The 15,544-nt window shown below is 48.5% G+C and overlaps 3 protein-coding genes across 3 annotated transcripts in view; all 3 read right to left on the reverse strand.

Annotated features, from left to right (window-relative positions):
* The window catches only part of LOC119381686 (elongation of very long chain fatty acids protein AAEL008004), a 29,864-nt gene extending 27,225 nt beyond the window's left edge, over window positions 1-2,639 (reverse strand). The window contains exon 1 of the mRNA XM_049412451.1: window positions 2,441-2,639. Coding sequence (XP_049268408.1) covers window positions 2,441-2,578 — 138 coding nt within the window. The 5' untranslated portion in view covers window positions 2,579-2,639. The remainder of the gene's footprint in view (window positions 1-2,440) is intronic.
* LOC119383207 (EEF1AKMT4-ECE2 readthrough transcript protein-like) overlaps window positions 1-15,544 on the reverse strand; it is a 252,945-nt gene that overhangs the window by 83,253 nt on the left and 154,148 nt on the right. The window lies entirely within an intron of this gene.
* LOC119383208 (elongation of very long chain fatty acids protein AAEL008004) overlaps window positions 1-15,544 on the reverse strand; it is a 131,322-nt gene that overhangs the window by 10,033 nt on the left and 105,745 nt on the right. The window lies entirely within an intron of this gene.

Raw genomic sequence — 15,544 nt, forward strand, 5'->3', positions numbered from 1 at the left:
CATAGCAATGGAGCTGTCGATCGCAGCAACATTTACCATCCGAGCGGTGATCCTCACGCGTTTATTGCGTGGCCGCGCAAGTTAGCGGTGTCCTATTAAACATGTTTGTTTTTCTTTGAACACAATCTCTTCGTATGGACAAAAGGAAAAAGATGTGAGTTGCAAAAATTAGGGCTATCGTTGTTACCAAAACAACAATGCTAGCTGTGCGATTTGACTAAGTAATAGCCAAATCTCTACTAACTGACATTCCCTTGCTCAGTATATAGGAAAGAGAAAGTGTTTTGAAAAATCAAAACCTGTAATTTATTTTCTTGTTTATTTTACATATTGAAGTACCTCACCTCTCACTAGGATCGTTAAGCGAAGCTTTTATAACTCACATATTTCGGTGGCGGCGTTCTACGAGGGAAACCCGGTGCCGGCGAGCTTAGAGAACTGCGGTGCCCTTGAAAGTGTACCAATCACGTGAGGGCTTGTATACGCTGTTTTCCAATAATTGATCCTCTCTCGACCGTAGAGTTGTCGGCGATCAGCCATTTCTGACATGGCGTTAAAGCTTCAGCGCAAAAAGTGCACAGCAGACAAAGAAACGACGAGAATAAACGCTGACTTCCATCCATAATTTATTAAAGCAACACACAAATATATGTACCTGACGCACGTGATCACAACCATATCTGTCTGAACACGAGGGCGATAAAAGTCTCAATTAAATGGTGCGTCTCTTCTGCAATCTCAAATACGAGTTGCTCGTGCGGGCCGCGGCGTAAAGGTGGCAGAAGGGGATTGCAGAGCTGCCTTTGAGTCACTGAAGGTCGTCCATTTTTGTGCCCGTTTATCAGTAATGAAATGTAATGCGGCAAGAAGCGCTGCGAGCTCTGCTGCTGTCGATGTCGTGAGGTGAGAGGTCTTAAATTTGATTGTTGCGGCTTTCATAGGTATCACGACAGCTGCGTTTGAGCTGCTCGGCATAACAGAGCTGTCGGTGTATACGCGCATTGAGCCTCGGCACTTCTCAAATAGCAGGAGCAAAGCGAGCTGTTCAAGAGCCGGTGACGACATATCTGCCTTTTTACGGATGCCAGGTATCGCACGGATGATGATAGGCTGAATCAGGCACCACGGAGGAATCGAAGGTCTCGCGGCAGGCGAGAAGCATGTTGGTAAAGACTCGCGATACGCGCCTACCGTTCGGCAAAAAGATGTGCATGGTCTGTCTGCTGGTAAAGAGGCTAGGTAATGGCGGGGAGTCCGAGCAAGATGTCTTATATGTGTCCTGAGTACTTCAACGTCAATATGTGTCTTGACGAGGTGGTCTCTGGCGATCGCCGTAAATGCCACCATCGATGCGCTAAGAGGCAAGCCTAGGCAAATTCGAAGCGCTTGGGCCTCACCACTTTTTAATATTCGTAGGCTTGTTTTGCTTGCGATGGGTAATGCGGGCAAGCTGTACCGCAGGAATCCGAGGAAAAGTACCCTGTACAGCTGTAGCATAGCACTTGGTGACATTCCTAAATTCTTTCCTGCGAATAACTTCAATAGATGACAGATGCCGATCAACCGCTTTTTTATGTATGATACCTGATGGCTCCATGAGAGATCCCTGTCAATTATGACACCCAGAAACTTGTATGGTTGAATATACGGTATAGTTTGGCCATTGATGATTAAGCCGTAATTATTCATAGGTTTGCGCGTAAAATCCACGAGGGCGCATTTCTAGGAAGAAATCTCCAAGCCTGCCTTAGTGCATCTTGCCGTTAGCTACAGGTTTCGTCGATACATGCGTCTTCTTCTGGTAGCTTTGGACGTAAAAGTTCATAAAGAGGCCGAAGAAGAAAGCGGCTTGTGGCATCAAAATGTACGTGTGCGACCTGGGGTAGTTGCAGTTGAAGAAGAACGGCAGCAGAGAATGCACGAATAGCACTACGAACTGAACAAGTTGCAACTGCGTAATGTAGCGTTTCCACCACAAGTATTTCTGCACCTCGGGCCCCAGAGAGCTGAGGAAGTAGTATGTGTACATCACCACGTGCACGGAGCCGTTGATGACCGTAAAGGCCATCGAGTGGCCATCCGCACCGTAGCTGATTCCGAACCACCCGTTGAAGGCGACCATGGTGTGATGTACGACGTGCAGAAAGGATACGTGTGAATCCTTCTTGCGGAGCACGAAGAAGAAGGTGTCCAGAAAGTCGAGTATCCTGACCATCGTGTACCACCAGAAGAGGTTCAGCAGATGCATGGTGCCTTCGTCTCTGGCGTCGAAGTCTATACCCTGGCAGATCGGGCTGTAACCAATGCGGATGTACGCGGTCGTGAAGAAAGCGTAGACATAGTAAGCACTGCACACCACCATGAAGGCATTGTAGAAAGTGATCAGCGGCTTGATGCCGTCGTACGGCTTGCGGTTCTTCATGAACCGCGGACCGCCCACCTTAACGATGTAGACATAGGCGACGATCAGAAGCGTTATTAGCGGCTTGTTGCCCGAGAAGTACCAGTGAGCCGTGCGCGGGTCCCGCGGCAGAAAGAACGGCGCGCCGTCGTTGGCTGTCATCGATGCCGTCTCCATCGTGGTTCTATTGAGCAGAGGCGATGCGATCTGCCTGCGGCCCCTTGATCTTCTCGCCTTGTGTCGCTCGATTTGGCGCTTTTATGGCCTCGGCGCCGAGGCACAACACTTCATTAAAGAGCCCGCCACAGAAAATGTCGGTAGTGATTCGAAGGTCTTGCAGGGTAGCAGCGTGAACGCTGACGGAAGCGATGGCATATAGAAAATTATGAAGAAGACATTTGGAGCTCTTGGAGAGGATGTCACGCCCTGTTGCCCGAGGCGCAGCTAATGCAGCCTTCTCGATATGGGATGTCTTCACACAGCGGAGCCACCGTGTTCGAGACCCTCACAAGTGAGCCTAGCTAACGATAATTTCGGTCTTGGCGTTCGTGCAACATCCTTGTTTTGCTATGAGGAACAACGAAGCGGTCCAATTTGAGACGTACCGTCAAATGTATAAGCCACCTTAGAAGAGACAGTAGGCCTGTTGCACTTCCTCATGGGTGCTTGTGTAGTAGCACCTATGGACAGCATGAATGCTGCAATATATGCTGGTGCCTTTTTACAGCGACAGCTGTTATGAGATCACAACAACGGTCGTTTTCGGCGCCATAGTTACCCGCCGCCGCCGCCGGTGTCCGTAACCGTGATCGCGCGAAATAATAAAGGCAAACTAAATAAGAAAAAGATATCCAGGATGGAACGGGGTCTGAACGTGGGCCCTTGTGTTGGGGAGCCCAGTATTCTACCACAAAGCCATGTCGGTTTTTTTTCTTTATTACGCATTGTTTTCAATTTCATGTCCCAAACATACACATTCAACACACAAAATACAAACAAGACGCATAACAATGATAGTGATATTTAGAAAGGTCGACCTGGGGAGGTCGAAGATTTAAAACCGCTTTAATAAAACCAGGTCATCCAACATACACGTCCATACTGGTGGTTCTTCGTGAACTCGATAGGTTTCTCTTCAATATATTGCACATTCGATGGAATACTCTCCAGCGAAACGAGCTTCCAGATCAGTATTTTGCACCGCCATTCTCGTTTTGCATATGTTGTGCATGCATACCAACATAACCATGTCATATGGGAAACCTGTTATATCTTTGTGAAGGAAGCGAATATCATAGGGAGCAACCGGCACTTCTTTCTTTAAAGTGCGTTGAAGAATGTCACATAAAAATACTGCGTCCCAACAATCCAAAAATATGTGGTCTATCGTTTCTGGTTTGTTGCATATCATACAATTTATACTCCAGGTAACGAAGAGTCCTTTTTGCTCTAGCCAGAGCTTGACTGGAAGTGTGTTGCTATGTAGTTGAAAGAAGAATGACTTTGTTGACGCCATTCCTGGCATCTTCTTTACCCTCTTTAGAACGTTCCCTTCGGATCCGATTTCATAGACTGCGCGACAGACTGGTTCAGGAGTGCTATGCAGGATGGCCCGAGCTTCTCGGACACACGAGTTTGCTCCGAGCTCGCACTACGGCGGTCATGATAGGAAGACAGTGCGAAGTGAATGATAGCAGTGCTGATAAAAATGGCTACAACAACGAACATGGCGCCACAAACGCATGTACGGCATTTGCGGCTGGTTTCAAAGGAACACCGCGCGCGAACGCGTCAGCGCTGCCACACAGTCAACATTTCAACAGTGCAGCGACGTCAGCGTGATTGCTGCGCTATCTTTTTGCCAAATGCACATCGCGCCTCCCACAGGGGCGTTCGTGGGCGTTTGTCCTCTTTCGGGCAATTTCTTTCGTTCCACCTGCAACATGGAAATTTCCACTCTCGAATACAACAAGGGCGCACATGCAGCACTCTCGTGCAGCTCGCTTCGCTTCTCTCGAATATTACAGACAAATAAATGGACAGGTTACTGCTACTTGCATTACACGCCTGAATATCCGTCTGCAGTAACGAATCGGTAGAAACAATGTCTCCACAAACAAGTACATAGTAACATTTCTCGCCGAAAATTCCACCAGGCGCTTGCTTCACGGCTGTTAGAGGTACGTCGTGAACGCGGTGAAACTGAATGCGAGACATCATAGCCACGTGATGATGTAACCTCTAGTTCGTGCATGTGTGCATAGTCTGCGCGATTAAGCTCAAAGATGAATAGTGCCGCCCGCTGGCGTAGCAGCCTGAGCACTGCTCATGGGCAAGAGCAAACGCGATGGGCGGATCCGATCTTCACCCCGGGCGTCTGTCAATCAAACTGGCAGGCAACAGCGCAGATACACAAGACAAGAGAGACTGACAGGACTTGGCGCTGGCGCGAACTCGGGTACAAACTCGTTGATTCTGAAAAGGTCCCAGTTCAACTCGTGACTGTCATAGCGCCGATGTGCCTGTCAAGCGTTTCATGCGGTGGACGCTAAGCAGCAGCTTCTTTGCATATAAAATAATTTGATCAGCTTGCACTACTTGTGCAAGGCTGGAGCCATCGGAGGAGCTTGTGATCCCCTACCTTCTTTCAGCTTTTTACGTGGCTCGTCTACTCAGTCAGCTCGGTCTGCTTCGGAGTGAAGACCACTTCAGTACGGCTCAAGTTTGGCCATAGCTCTTTGGCAATCATGGGGTGGCGTCGGGGAACGAGATTCTGCAGACGCGCGGTGAATCAACGCGTTGTATCCTAGTCAGAACGCACTGGCACGCGCTAGGGCGTTCGGGCCTTTGTAAGGGGCACAGTGAGACGCTGTGGCCTCTCCCCCTTCCACTCTCTCAGCAATCACGTGATGGCGAACAGCAACAGCAACTACAGTGAATTCATGGTGTGCTCGACTTGCAAGGATGCATTAACATTGGGCAAGATGCCCGTGATGAACGTAACATTAAGTCGACCCATGCGCTGCTTCGCATCCCCACATGGTTCCCTTTAATGGGAGATGGTGAAATTTCTTTAGATGCGAAGCAGCTTATGCTCGGGGCTGTCTCCGTGCCTTGGCGACCGCCCGCTTTCTACCACCTAGCATAGCCATCTGAGCGCGCGCTCGCGGCGAGGAGAAGTCTTCTTCCTCTTGTTTTTCAAACGCTTTTATGATGATACGTGCAGAGCACTTTGGGGGCCCGGGCTGCCGTATGCTGTCCTAGCTTGGCGTAACGTAGACAAAACCATGTGTGCTGGCACGTGCTAGCGCGTTCGGGCCTGTGTAAGGGGCTGGGTAAGACGCTGTGGCCTCTCCCCCTTACACTCTCAGCAATGATGTGATGGCGTCGGGGAACGAGATTCTGCAGACGCGCGATGGACCCCCGTGGCGTTCTCCAACAAGAGTTAGGGGACGGGTAACAGCAACAGCAACTACAGTGAATTCATGGTGTGCCCCACTTGCAATGACGCGTTAACATCGGGCAAGGTGCCCGTGATGAACGGAACTTCAAGTCGACCCATGCGCTGCTTCGCATCCCCACATGGTTCCCTTTAGTGGGACATTATATAATTTTTTATTCAATCCTGCAGCGCAATTCCACGTTCGATGGTTACTTCGCCGTAATTGCGCTGGTGTAATGGACCAAGTCTTGGCAAATCGATGGTTCCTTCACATTTAGAGGCGTACACTGGAGCCGTTGAATGTCGCGCCAATCCCAGTCCGCTTGAGACTTTGCATGTTTTAACAATTTATTTTACATAGCGACGTACGCGTGCGCGCATGATCCCGCATTTGATTGACAATTAGTTACTGTATCGGAACCATTAGTTACTGCAGTTGCAGAGCCATATATACAGGAACTGCAGTTATGCAGTTCACTAAGCTGATATCTAACGCAGTTGTACACACGGTCAAACAATTTCACTAAAAGCGACCAATATGTACGCGTCTCCCGCTTGCGGTATACGACCTATGCATGTACCTTTTTATACTTCGCAATTCGCTTCAAAGAACACCCAAATGTAACGTACGTAGCAGGCATTGGAGATACAAATCCTTGAGCGCATCGCTGCTTCTAATGCGTCACGCATCACTGCTGTACATGTGAGGCAAACATGAGTTGTAGCGCCAAACAGGGCTTGGGATTCTAACGAAGGGACAGTTAGTCAAACACGGAGCGGTTTGAGGATTCCTTGTGATCATTTCAACAGAGATATACGAGCTGCCATGTGCTCCTTGCTAAAGAATAAAATTTACAAGTCGAAGAATGAATTCACACCCACCTTTTCCCCTTCCTTTCCTGAGCGCACACGTATATAAACATAGCAATGGAGATGTCGACCGCAGCAACATTTACCATCCGAGCGGTGGCTCTCAAGCGTTGACTGCGTGGCCGCGCAAGTTAACGGTGTCTTATTCAACACGTTCGTTTTTCTTTGAACGCAATATCTTCGTATGGACAAAAGGGCAAGGATGTGAGTTTTAAGGATTAGGGCTATCTGTTGTTACCACAACAACAATGCTAGCTGTGCCAGTTGACTAAGTAATAGCCAAATCTCTGCTAACTGACATTCCCTTGCTCAGTATATAGGAAAGAGAATGTGGTTTAAAAAACCAAAACCTGTAACTTTCTTATCTTGTTTATTTTACATATTGGAGTGCCTCACCTCTCACTAGGATCGTTAAGCGAAGCTTTTATAACTCACAGTGGCAGCGTTGTACGGGGGAAACCCGGCGCCGGCGAGCTTAGAGAAATGCGGTGCCCTTGAAAGTGTACCAATCACACGCTTATTTGTATACGCTGTTTTCCAATAATTCATCCTCTCTCGATCGTGGACTTGTCGGCGATCGGCCATTTCTGACATGGCGCTAAAGCTTCAGCGCGAAAAATGCACAGGCAGACAAAGAAACGACGAGCATAAGCGCTGACTTCCATCCATAATTTATTAAAGCAACACATAAACATATACCTGACGCACGTGATCACACCCATATCTGTCCGAACACGAGAGCGGTAAAACAAAGTAAAATCAATTTGACAAAACAACAGTGTTGGCGACTCAACCTAACGACAGCACCAGGATCATCACTCAGGCGGCGGCGATAGCTAATGGAAGTTGCGTCAGCAAGCCATCTATCGCACTTACTTAAATTCACGTGCACGTGATGATCCCGCGTAGTTTTGCTGCTTTTTGGTTTTAGTTTGTTTAATCGCCCTCGAACTTAGATATGCTTGTGATCACGTGTTTCAGGTATATATCTGTGTGTTGCTTTCATAAATGACAGACGGAAGTCAGTGCTTGTCCTCGTGGTTTCTTTGTCTGCTGTGCACTTTTTGCGCTGAAGCTTTAACATTATGGAATACCAATTTAGCCCGCTCCCGCACCTTGCTTCTGAAATGGCAGTCTGGTCTTTTGTGGAGGTCACGTGTCATTTCACGTTGCGTTGCCACATTTCATTGTTGCCCTGATATGAACGCGTAAGCGTCGTTGTTGCCCGCAATAACTTAAAGGGACACTAAAGAGAAACAACGAATTGGTTTAGATTGATAAAGTGTGCTCGGAGAACTCTTGTGTAGTTTATTTCACCACCATAGGTTTATTATTAGGAGGAGAAAACCAAGTTCAAAGTTTCATTTTTAAATTTCGCGCCGAACTTTGTAATTCTTGACGTAAAAGACTTCAAAGAGCATTTAACTGATCTTGGCGCCACTGGCTCGACGAAATTTCCACAAACTTGTCATGTCAAGTCTCTGGCCCCCTCAGAGGACAATGTACTTCGATTTAACCGATTAGGAACTACGTAGGCCCAAGCAGGCGCCGTCAAAGATATGTGACGTCACAGCAAACGGTGCGGGAATTCCAAGGTGGCGTCGCCACCTGTATTTTCTTTTTGCGCGTTTTCTCGCTTATTAAGCGTCTTCGCGCAGAAAGCGTGGTGTTTTTGGTATCGTGGAAGACTACTTTCCTAATGCGAGAAAAAGCGTTTTGCTGTTTAGTGTCTCTTTAAGTGTCGCACTGCTAAGCATGAGGATGAAGGTGCGATTCCCGGCATGGAGGAAAGAAGAAGCGAGGAGAGAACATTGCGCAGTGCAGTAGAAATAAAGAAAGCAAGAAAGAAATAACGAGAGAAAGAAACATAAGTAGCGCATCAGGCACGCACACGCCAGGCTTCTGTTGCCCCCACTTTCCAGATAGAGGAAGGGCTCCTGGTTTTTCTTTCTGATTTTTTTTTCGTGTTCCTGTGTTTCATTCAACAAGTTCAACAGAATCGATTAGCTGGTGGGCTCGTTTTTATTGCAATGCTTGAAGTTTAACGCAGTGGAATGACGCGCGACTACGGAAAACGCGAGAACGCCACAGTGTTGTGTCCCTGTGTTTTCTGTCACCCTGCGTCGTTTATTTACGCTAAACCTCAAGATATGCATGCAGTAAGTGCCAGTTCCCAGTGGCATTCCATGTTCCACAACATCCCTGCAATATGATTTGTTCGACGATTCTTTATCGCTTCAGGTCTCCATCACCGTCTAAATTGCTCTCTCGTTCGGTTTTATACCGTATGCTGTTTTGTAGCGTTAGCTACACTTGCCTAGCCGGAGCCGATTTCGCGTGGATCGTCATGAGCCGTGCTGCGCATGCGCGAGGATCAGTGCGGAGCCGGCATCTCACGCGCTGTCCGCCACCGCCGCGCGCGGCTCGCCGCTGCTGGTGGCGGAGAGCGGGAGGAGTGGCGTCGTAGCCGGGCAAACAGACTGGCGCCGGCGCGCGCGACTCGGCGCTGCTGCTCTGCGCATTCGAGAGGGGTAACGTCGTAGCCATGGTGCGCGCAGCTATTCGCCTTCGCTGTGCAGTCGCCGTCTGACAATGCCCTGGTGCCGCTTGATAGCGCCTCTGACTGGCGCTTGCAGGTGGGTAACGCCATGGAGAAGGAGAGCGCAAATGCGGCTCAACGGCGTAGAAGAGCCGAGAAGCTTATGTCATCGGATCCCGAAGTAGTTGCCTGGCAATTAGCGGTTCAGCGTACGAAGAATGAAGAAGCAACCTGACGTTGAGCGAAAATAAATATGCATGTGCCACGTAATACATATACCGTGCGTATGTCATTGGAGCAGCAGTAAGCATGACAATCAAGCTAATTCTAGACAATCTGGAAAACTCAGAATAATCAACTAACCTTTGCTAACGCTACGTATATCCTGGCATAGCTGAGCTAAGCCACTGCAAATATATTTCTCTTGAGCAGTCATTAGCGCCAGTTATTTAGTAGTTAACAAAGTGAATAACATTTATCAAACGGTTACGTGCTTGTGTTTTTCGTGTTTTCCCCCAACCAAATAAATGCGGTCGTGCATGAGTACAACCTCTGTTTCAGCCCTTTTGGAAGCGCCTGACAAAAATGTAGCTTAATTGCCGAAAAAACCAGCATCGATGGGAATTACTGGCTAAGCCGGTGAACCAATTTTATCCTATAAGCTAACGACTACAAGTTAAAGAAAATGCCTGGAATGGCGCCGTTTAAATGTTCGTTACGTTAACTGATGAAGAAATTAATCGGCCAATTCAGGGCCGAAACGTTGCCTCTATGCAGATAAACCGTGTAAAACCGCGTGTTCACTGACATAAGCGCTCTTCGATAAAACATTGTCGTCAAAATTGAGAGAGGGGTTTTTCTTATTTTATTTTTTGAAACTGTACTTTTTTGAAAAAACTTGCTTCTTTAACTATTTTTTTCTTTTTTTTGCGCTGCCCGTAGGAAAATGATCTTCCGTATAAATGTTGCAAAGGCTCTTTTCTATATTTGACATTGTTTTCAAGCTTCTGTTTAAAATAGCAAAGGCGCCAAGGCGCCTCAAACATAGGACCTTTTTTTTTATTTCGGCCGTGTTTGCCATTTTTTTACATTTTATCCTTTTTGAGGACGGCATAAAAAGCATGGATGTAATCCACAGTAATGCGTATTAAAACCAGCAAAAAAACTTTTCGACACTACATTTATAGTTCGCGTTAAATTCGGCCGTGAAATCCGAAAACATTGCAGCAAGCAAAAGCAGGAGGCCCGCGCCGCCACCTTCAAATATTTTTTGGCGCGCTGGGAGCGTTTCTTGGAAATAAAATTTTCGGTTCCGTGCACTTTGAATGTGCCCACATAACATATAAAAACCCAGGCAAAACAAAAATTGCGACGGACAGGCATGTTCGATCTCTCGTGGAATCACCCCAGAGGTGACTCAGAGTACAACGTAGACGACCATAGGAGAGCAACCACCTGTCCCTAACTGTGTGCAAATTATACATTGCACTGCAAAGGGAAGGTTTATCGAACACATAACAGTATACTGGGTGCCAAGTTGTCTAACGTACACTTTTTAGGGGCGAAGCTCCTTAAGGCGGCACCCGTTCGTCCCTCGTAGTCGTAGTCGTAGTGCGTAACCAGTCTTACGCTTTGACCTCCAAGGTGGTGCCGGTGGGAGATTTTTCCTGTGCGTTGTTGAACAATAAAAAATTCGCAGCGGTAGCTAAAAGCCGACTTCTTCTGTCTCTCATTCCCATTAGCAGCCATTCTTTACCTCCAAGGTAGTGCCTGGTGAGATTTCTCCTGTGCGTGATTAAACAATAAAAATTTTGTTCAAAACGCCGTTGATTGATGAAATAAACCAACGAAAGACGCCAGATGTTTTGTAAAAGCAAAACGGAAGAACGCCAGATGTTTCTAAAGCAAAACGAAAAATTGGGGGACCCTTAAGCTTCGCCTTTAAGAGTTGAACGCGATAGCGAAATCCGGCCCCTAGTGCGCACTTCAACCACTAAGTGCATACTTATTAATGTGTATTGTTACACACACACACGCACGCACGCGCGCGAATTTTACAGGCTTTCAATCTAAAGCAAGAGTCGCATGGCCTCCAAGATATACGCCGCGCGGGCGGCCCTCTCGGATGCCATGAAAAGTCGAGACATATTTCTCACAATGCCTCACAGATGGCAGCACATTATCTAGCGTTTGCTGCGTTGGCTTGATATGTTTTCCTCTAGATGGACATAGTTGTCCATTTTTAGAGCTGTTTGAAAGTTCGTGTGTGTATTTAGCGGCGATGGCTGCACTATCCCGGCGTTTTTCGACGTAGTTTGATGGCCTCGCGAATGCGCCTACCGTATAGGCTCGTTTTCGTCGTGACACCTGCCGAACAAAGTGCGTCGAGACTCCTTTCACTACATGACATTTATGTAGTGTTTTTGTCCGAAGCAGCTGCAAGCAACATCGTGGCTTTGTGGCAAGACACCTGCTTGCCACGCGAACGGCCCGGGTTCGATCCTCATTGGGACCGAAGATTTTATCGTTTATTTTATTTGCTACTTTCTCGATTTTTCGCTCACGGATGATTTTCCGCTCACAACCAACGGTGCCGACGCCGACAGCGGAATTTCTGCGACACGAGCTCTCTTAGGGCCCGCTCACGCTAGCGGCACGGCAGTTCGCCGTTTGCCGTTTTCCGTTCTCAGGCTGCCGTGCGCAAGCGATTTCGTTCGCGCACGTCAGCCGTTGTTTGCCGTTCGCAGAATAGGTCCGAGACCCATTTTTGTGCCGTTCTCCGTCTGCCGGAGAGCAACGTGGCCAATCAGCGACGGAGGAGCGGTTGCCATGACTACGGCGCACCGCGTCGTCTGCTTTCGGCTTTCCACGTCATCTGTGTCTGCCGCGGGACGCTTCGAGCTGCTTGCTTTTTACCCCGCGTTTCTCACCCTAGAAGTGCGGATTTCGTCTGTGTCGTTGCCAGGCATGGTTTCAGCATCAAAAGAGCGTTTTAGTCTGTCCGGCATTACAAAAAGCGTCGCGTAAAACCAAATGAAGTGTCGTCAAGCTGGCGCGAGGTCAAGTGGCGCCAGCTATGGAGGATTAGAAGCAACTAACAAACGCGTAATCTATGTCCTCCGAGCATTCGGAAGCGGCCATCTCGACTCGCTAAGCCTACAGCATCGATTATTTGACTACGGCTCTCAAAAATGGGGCCGAATTGGAACTAATACATTGCTGTCGAAGCTTAAGGACATGAATCTAAATGAAATGGAAACATCAGTTCGGAGCTTACAGGCTACAGAGCACACGACGGCCGCTTGATAGATTCGAGGTGGACGACAACCGCTTTTGGCAGTGCAGCCATGTTTTTCGGAGGCTCGCCGGCGAAGCTTGCCGTACAAGTGGGACAACTCTCGCGCGTGCGGCGACGGCCGACGTTGTGCGGCACCGCGCTGTTGCGGCAGGCTTGCCGCAAGCGTGAGCGGGCCCTAACGCTACCGCGTTAAAAGACGCCAGCTGCTTAACGAAAGACGCCAGATGTTTTCTAAAGCGATGGTTTTCTAAACAATGAAAATTCACAGCGTACATGTAAAATTAAAGTGAGCTGCAAGTCGTCATAACTCATCGAACCTTTAGTATAAACGCGCCCGATCTCACGTCGGTGATGATGTACTGGGCAGAATTCACGGAAGATTCACGGTTTACCGATGAACCTCCGCAGCTTCGCCCACTCATCATCATTCACTCCGTGGATATGCTGTGATTTTTTACGATCCTCGAAGTTATACATTCCTTCGCAATGACGTGCGCTATCTACAACTGCTGGTCAACACAGTTAAGTTCAAAACTGTTAAGTTTAGCACGTGTATGGAATCAAATACTTTAAGGCACGCCTAGCTTAACTCATCCTCACAAGCCTCCGTGCATGATCTGGTTATTGTTCGGAGTTCGGCTGCCCACCCAAACAGCTTTACTTGTAACCTACACAATCAAAATAATACTGAATAGAATTCAAGTTTCCCTTTTATCCTTTAAGCAAACGACTACAATATAAAGAAAATGCCTGTAATGGTGCCGCTTAAATGTCCGTTACGAGTTTCTCACCACGCAAGGGGCCGGTTCAACCGCAACAGCACGGATAGTAAATAGCACGGCCGCTCGGTAAGGGCGGCCATGGCCGTAGCAATGAATGAATGAATGAATGATGAATGAATGAATGAATGAATGAATGAATGAATCCACGCAGAATTTTCTTTCGCAGTTGAAGTGATGCGTAAGCGCAAAGTTTTAAGGTCTAAGCACCTTAGGGTCTCGCCTTGTTGGCGTGCAATGTCGTCGTCACGCCGGCGTGTCATGCCGTCTTTACGGTCCATCATAAACGGGTATGCGCCACAAAAAATGGGTAAATCTCGCTACTCCCGCTTCCGTTTGTACTACCTTAGTAGCCCTCTCTACATCCTCTACATCTCTACATCTCTACATCCGCAGATCGAGTTCGCGACGGTGGAGGATCTGGACGCGCTCTTCACCGAATCGGAGATAAGGGTGGTGCTGCACAATTTAAATAGCAGATCGGCTCCGGGGCCGGATAAGGTTTCTAACGGACTATTACGGAACTTGGACGATAAGGCAGTGGAACTACTAACCGAGGAGATCAACAGAGTATGGGAGGAAGGAGATGTGCCTGACGAATGGAAAGCGGCCTCGGTGATACGGATTCCAAAACCTGGAAAACCCCTTGATTTGGATAACATGAGACCGATATCGCTAACTTCGTGCATAGGTAAGGTAGCAGAACACGCGATTTTGAACAGGGTTTCCGGGTATATAGAGCGTATGGACCTCTTTCCACATAATATGATGGGTTTCCGGCACGGGCTATCTACGCAAGATGTTATGCTAATGCTGAAGAAGCAAATCTTTGATAGCGGCACTCGGGACGTGAGGGGGATTCTAGCCGTGGATCTCACTAAGGCGTTTGACACAGTGTTCCATCGATACATACTGCAGGCCACGGCGGGCATGGGCCTGGGAGTCAAATTCCAGGCCTTTGTCAGGTCGTTCCTCATCAACAGAACTGCTACTATTCAAGCGGAGCAGATTCGGTCAAGCGAATACAAATTGGGACCTCGGGGTACCCCCCAGGGTTCAGTTATCTCACCACTGCTCTTCAACATAGTCATGAAGGGTCTTTCAGACAGGCTGGGTGGCCTCCGGGGCATGGGTCACGCACTTTACGCGAATGACATCACGATTTGGTGCCCAGGGGGTTCCCTAGCGGACATCGAGCAAGCTTTACAAGCGGCCTTGGACGAGACGGAGACCTACCTCGCGGACACGGGTCTCAAGCTGTCTCCGAGTAAGTCGGAGCTGTTACTCTACAGACCGGCAAGGCAAGGAGTTAGAGGTGTAACACCTTTAAACCAGCTCCCCGTGGCATTATATGCGAGTGGACAGAAAATTCCTAGAGTCGACTCAGTCAAAATCCAAGGCCTGCTCATAGACGCGAGGGCTGTAATGCCAAAACAATTACCCACGTTACAGCCAAGACAGAGAATATGCTAAGGTTAATCGCTAGGGTGTCCAACCGCAAGAAGGGGTTAAGTGAGGACAACCTCCTTAGGATGTACCACGCGTTTCTCATGAGCCATATTAATTATATGGCGTCAGCTCTAATATGGACTAAAACAGAGAAAAGGAAGTTAAATACGCTCATGCGCAAGAGCATCAAGAAAGTCCTAGGCTTGCCTATTTTCATGAGCCCCGACAGGCTAGATCAACTCGGGATGCACAGTAACATAGACGAGATAATAGAGGCGCAGGTCACCGCCCAGGTGGTTAGGCTATCGTCAACAAAGGCTGGCAGGAGAATCCTTGACGAAGTTGGCATGGCTTCTAGGATCATGGAGGAACGGCGGACAACACTGAGTCGGGAAACGAGGGCGACCTACATGGTGGGGCCCTTCCCGCGAAACGTACATCCGCAGTATAACGAGGGTAGACGTAAAGCCCGTGCACGAGCCATCTTGAGGAGAGTTAAAGATGACATGGACTCCACCGGCCGTCTTTGTCGATGCAGCGCAGTACGGGAACAGGAGAATGTTCGAGTTGTCGGTTATAGACGGGCGGGGGGAGCTTCGCTCCTCCGCCTCAGTAAGGGCGGCCACCCCGGGTATAGCGGAGCAAATTGCGGTAGCGTTGGCCTTGTCTGACCCAGAGCGTTCCTACATTTACACCGACTCGAGGGAGGCAATCAGAGCTTTCGAATCGGGCAACCTCGCTCGAGAGGCGGCCTCCATTCTAGAGA

This window comes from Rhipicephalus sanguineus, chromosome 2 (assembly GCF_013339695.2).
Source record: "Rhipicephalus sanguineus isolate Rsan-2018 chromosome 2, BIME_Rsan_1.4, whole genome shotgun sequence".
NCBI classification, from domain to species: Eukaryota; Metazoa; Arthropoda; class Arachnida; order Ixodida; family Ixodidae; genus Rhipicephalus; species Rhipicephalus sanguineus.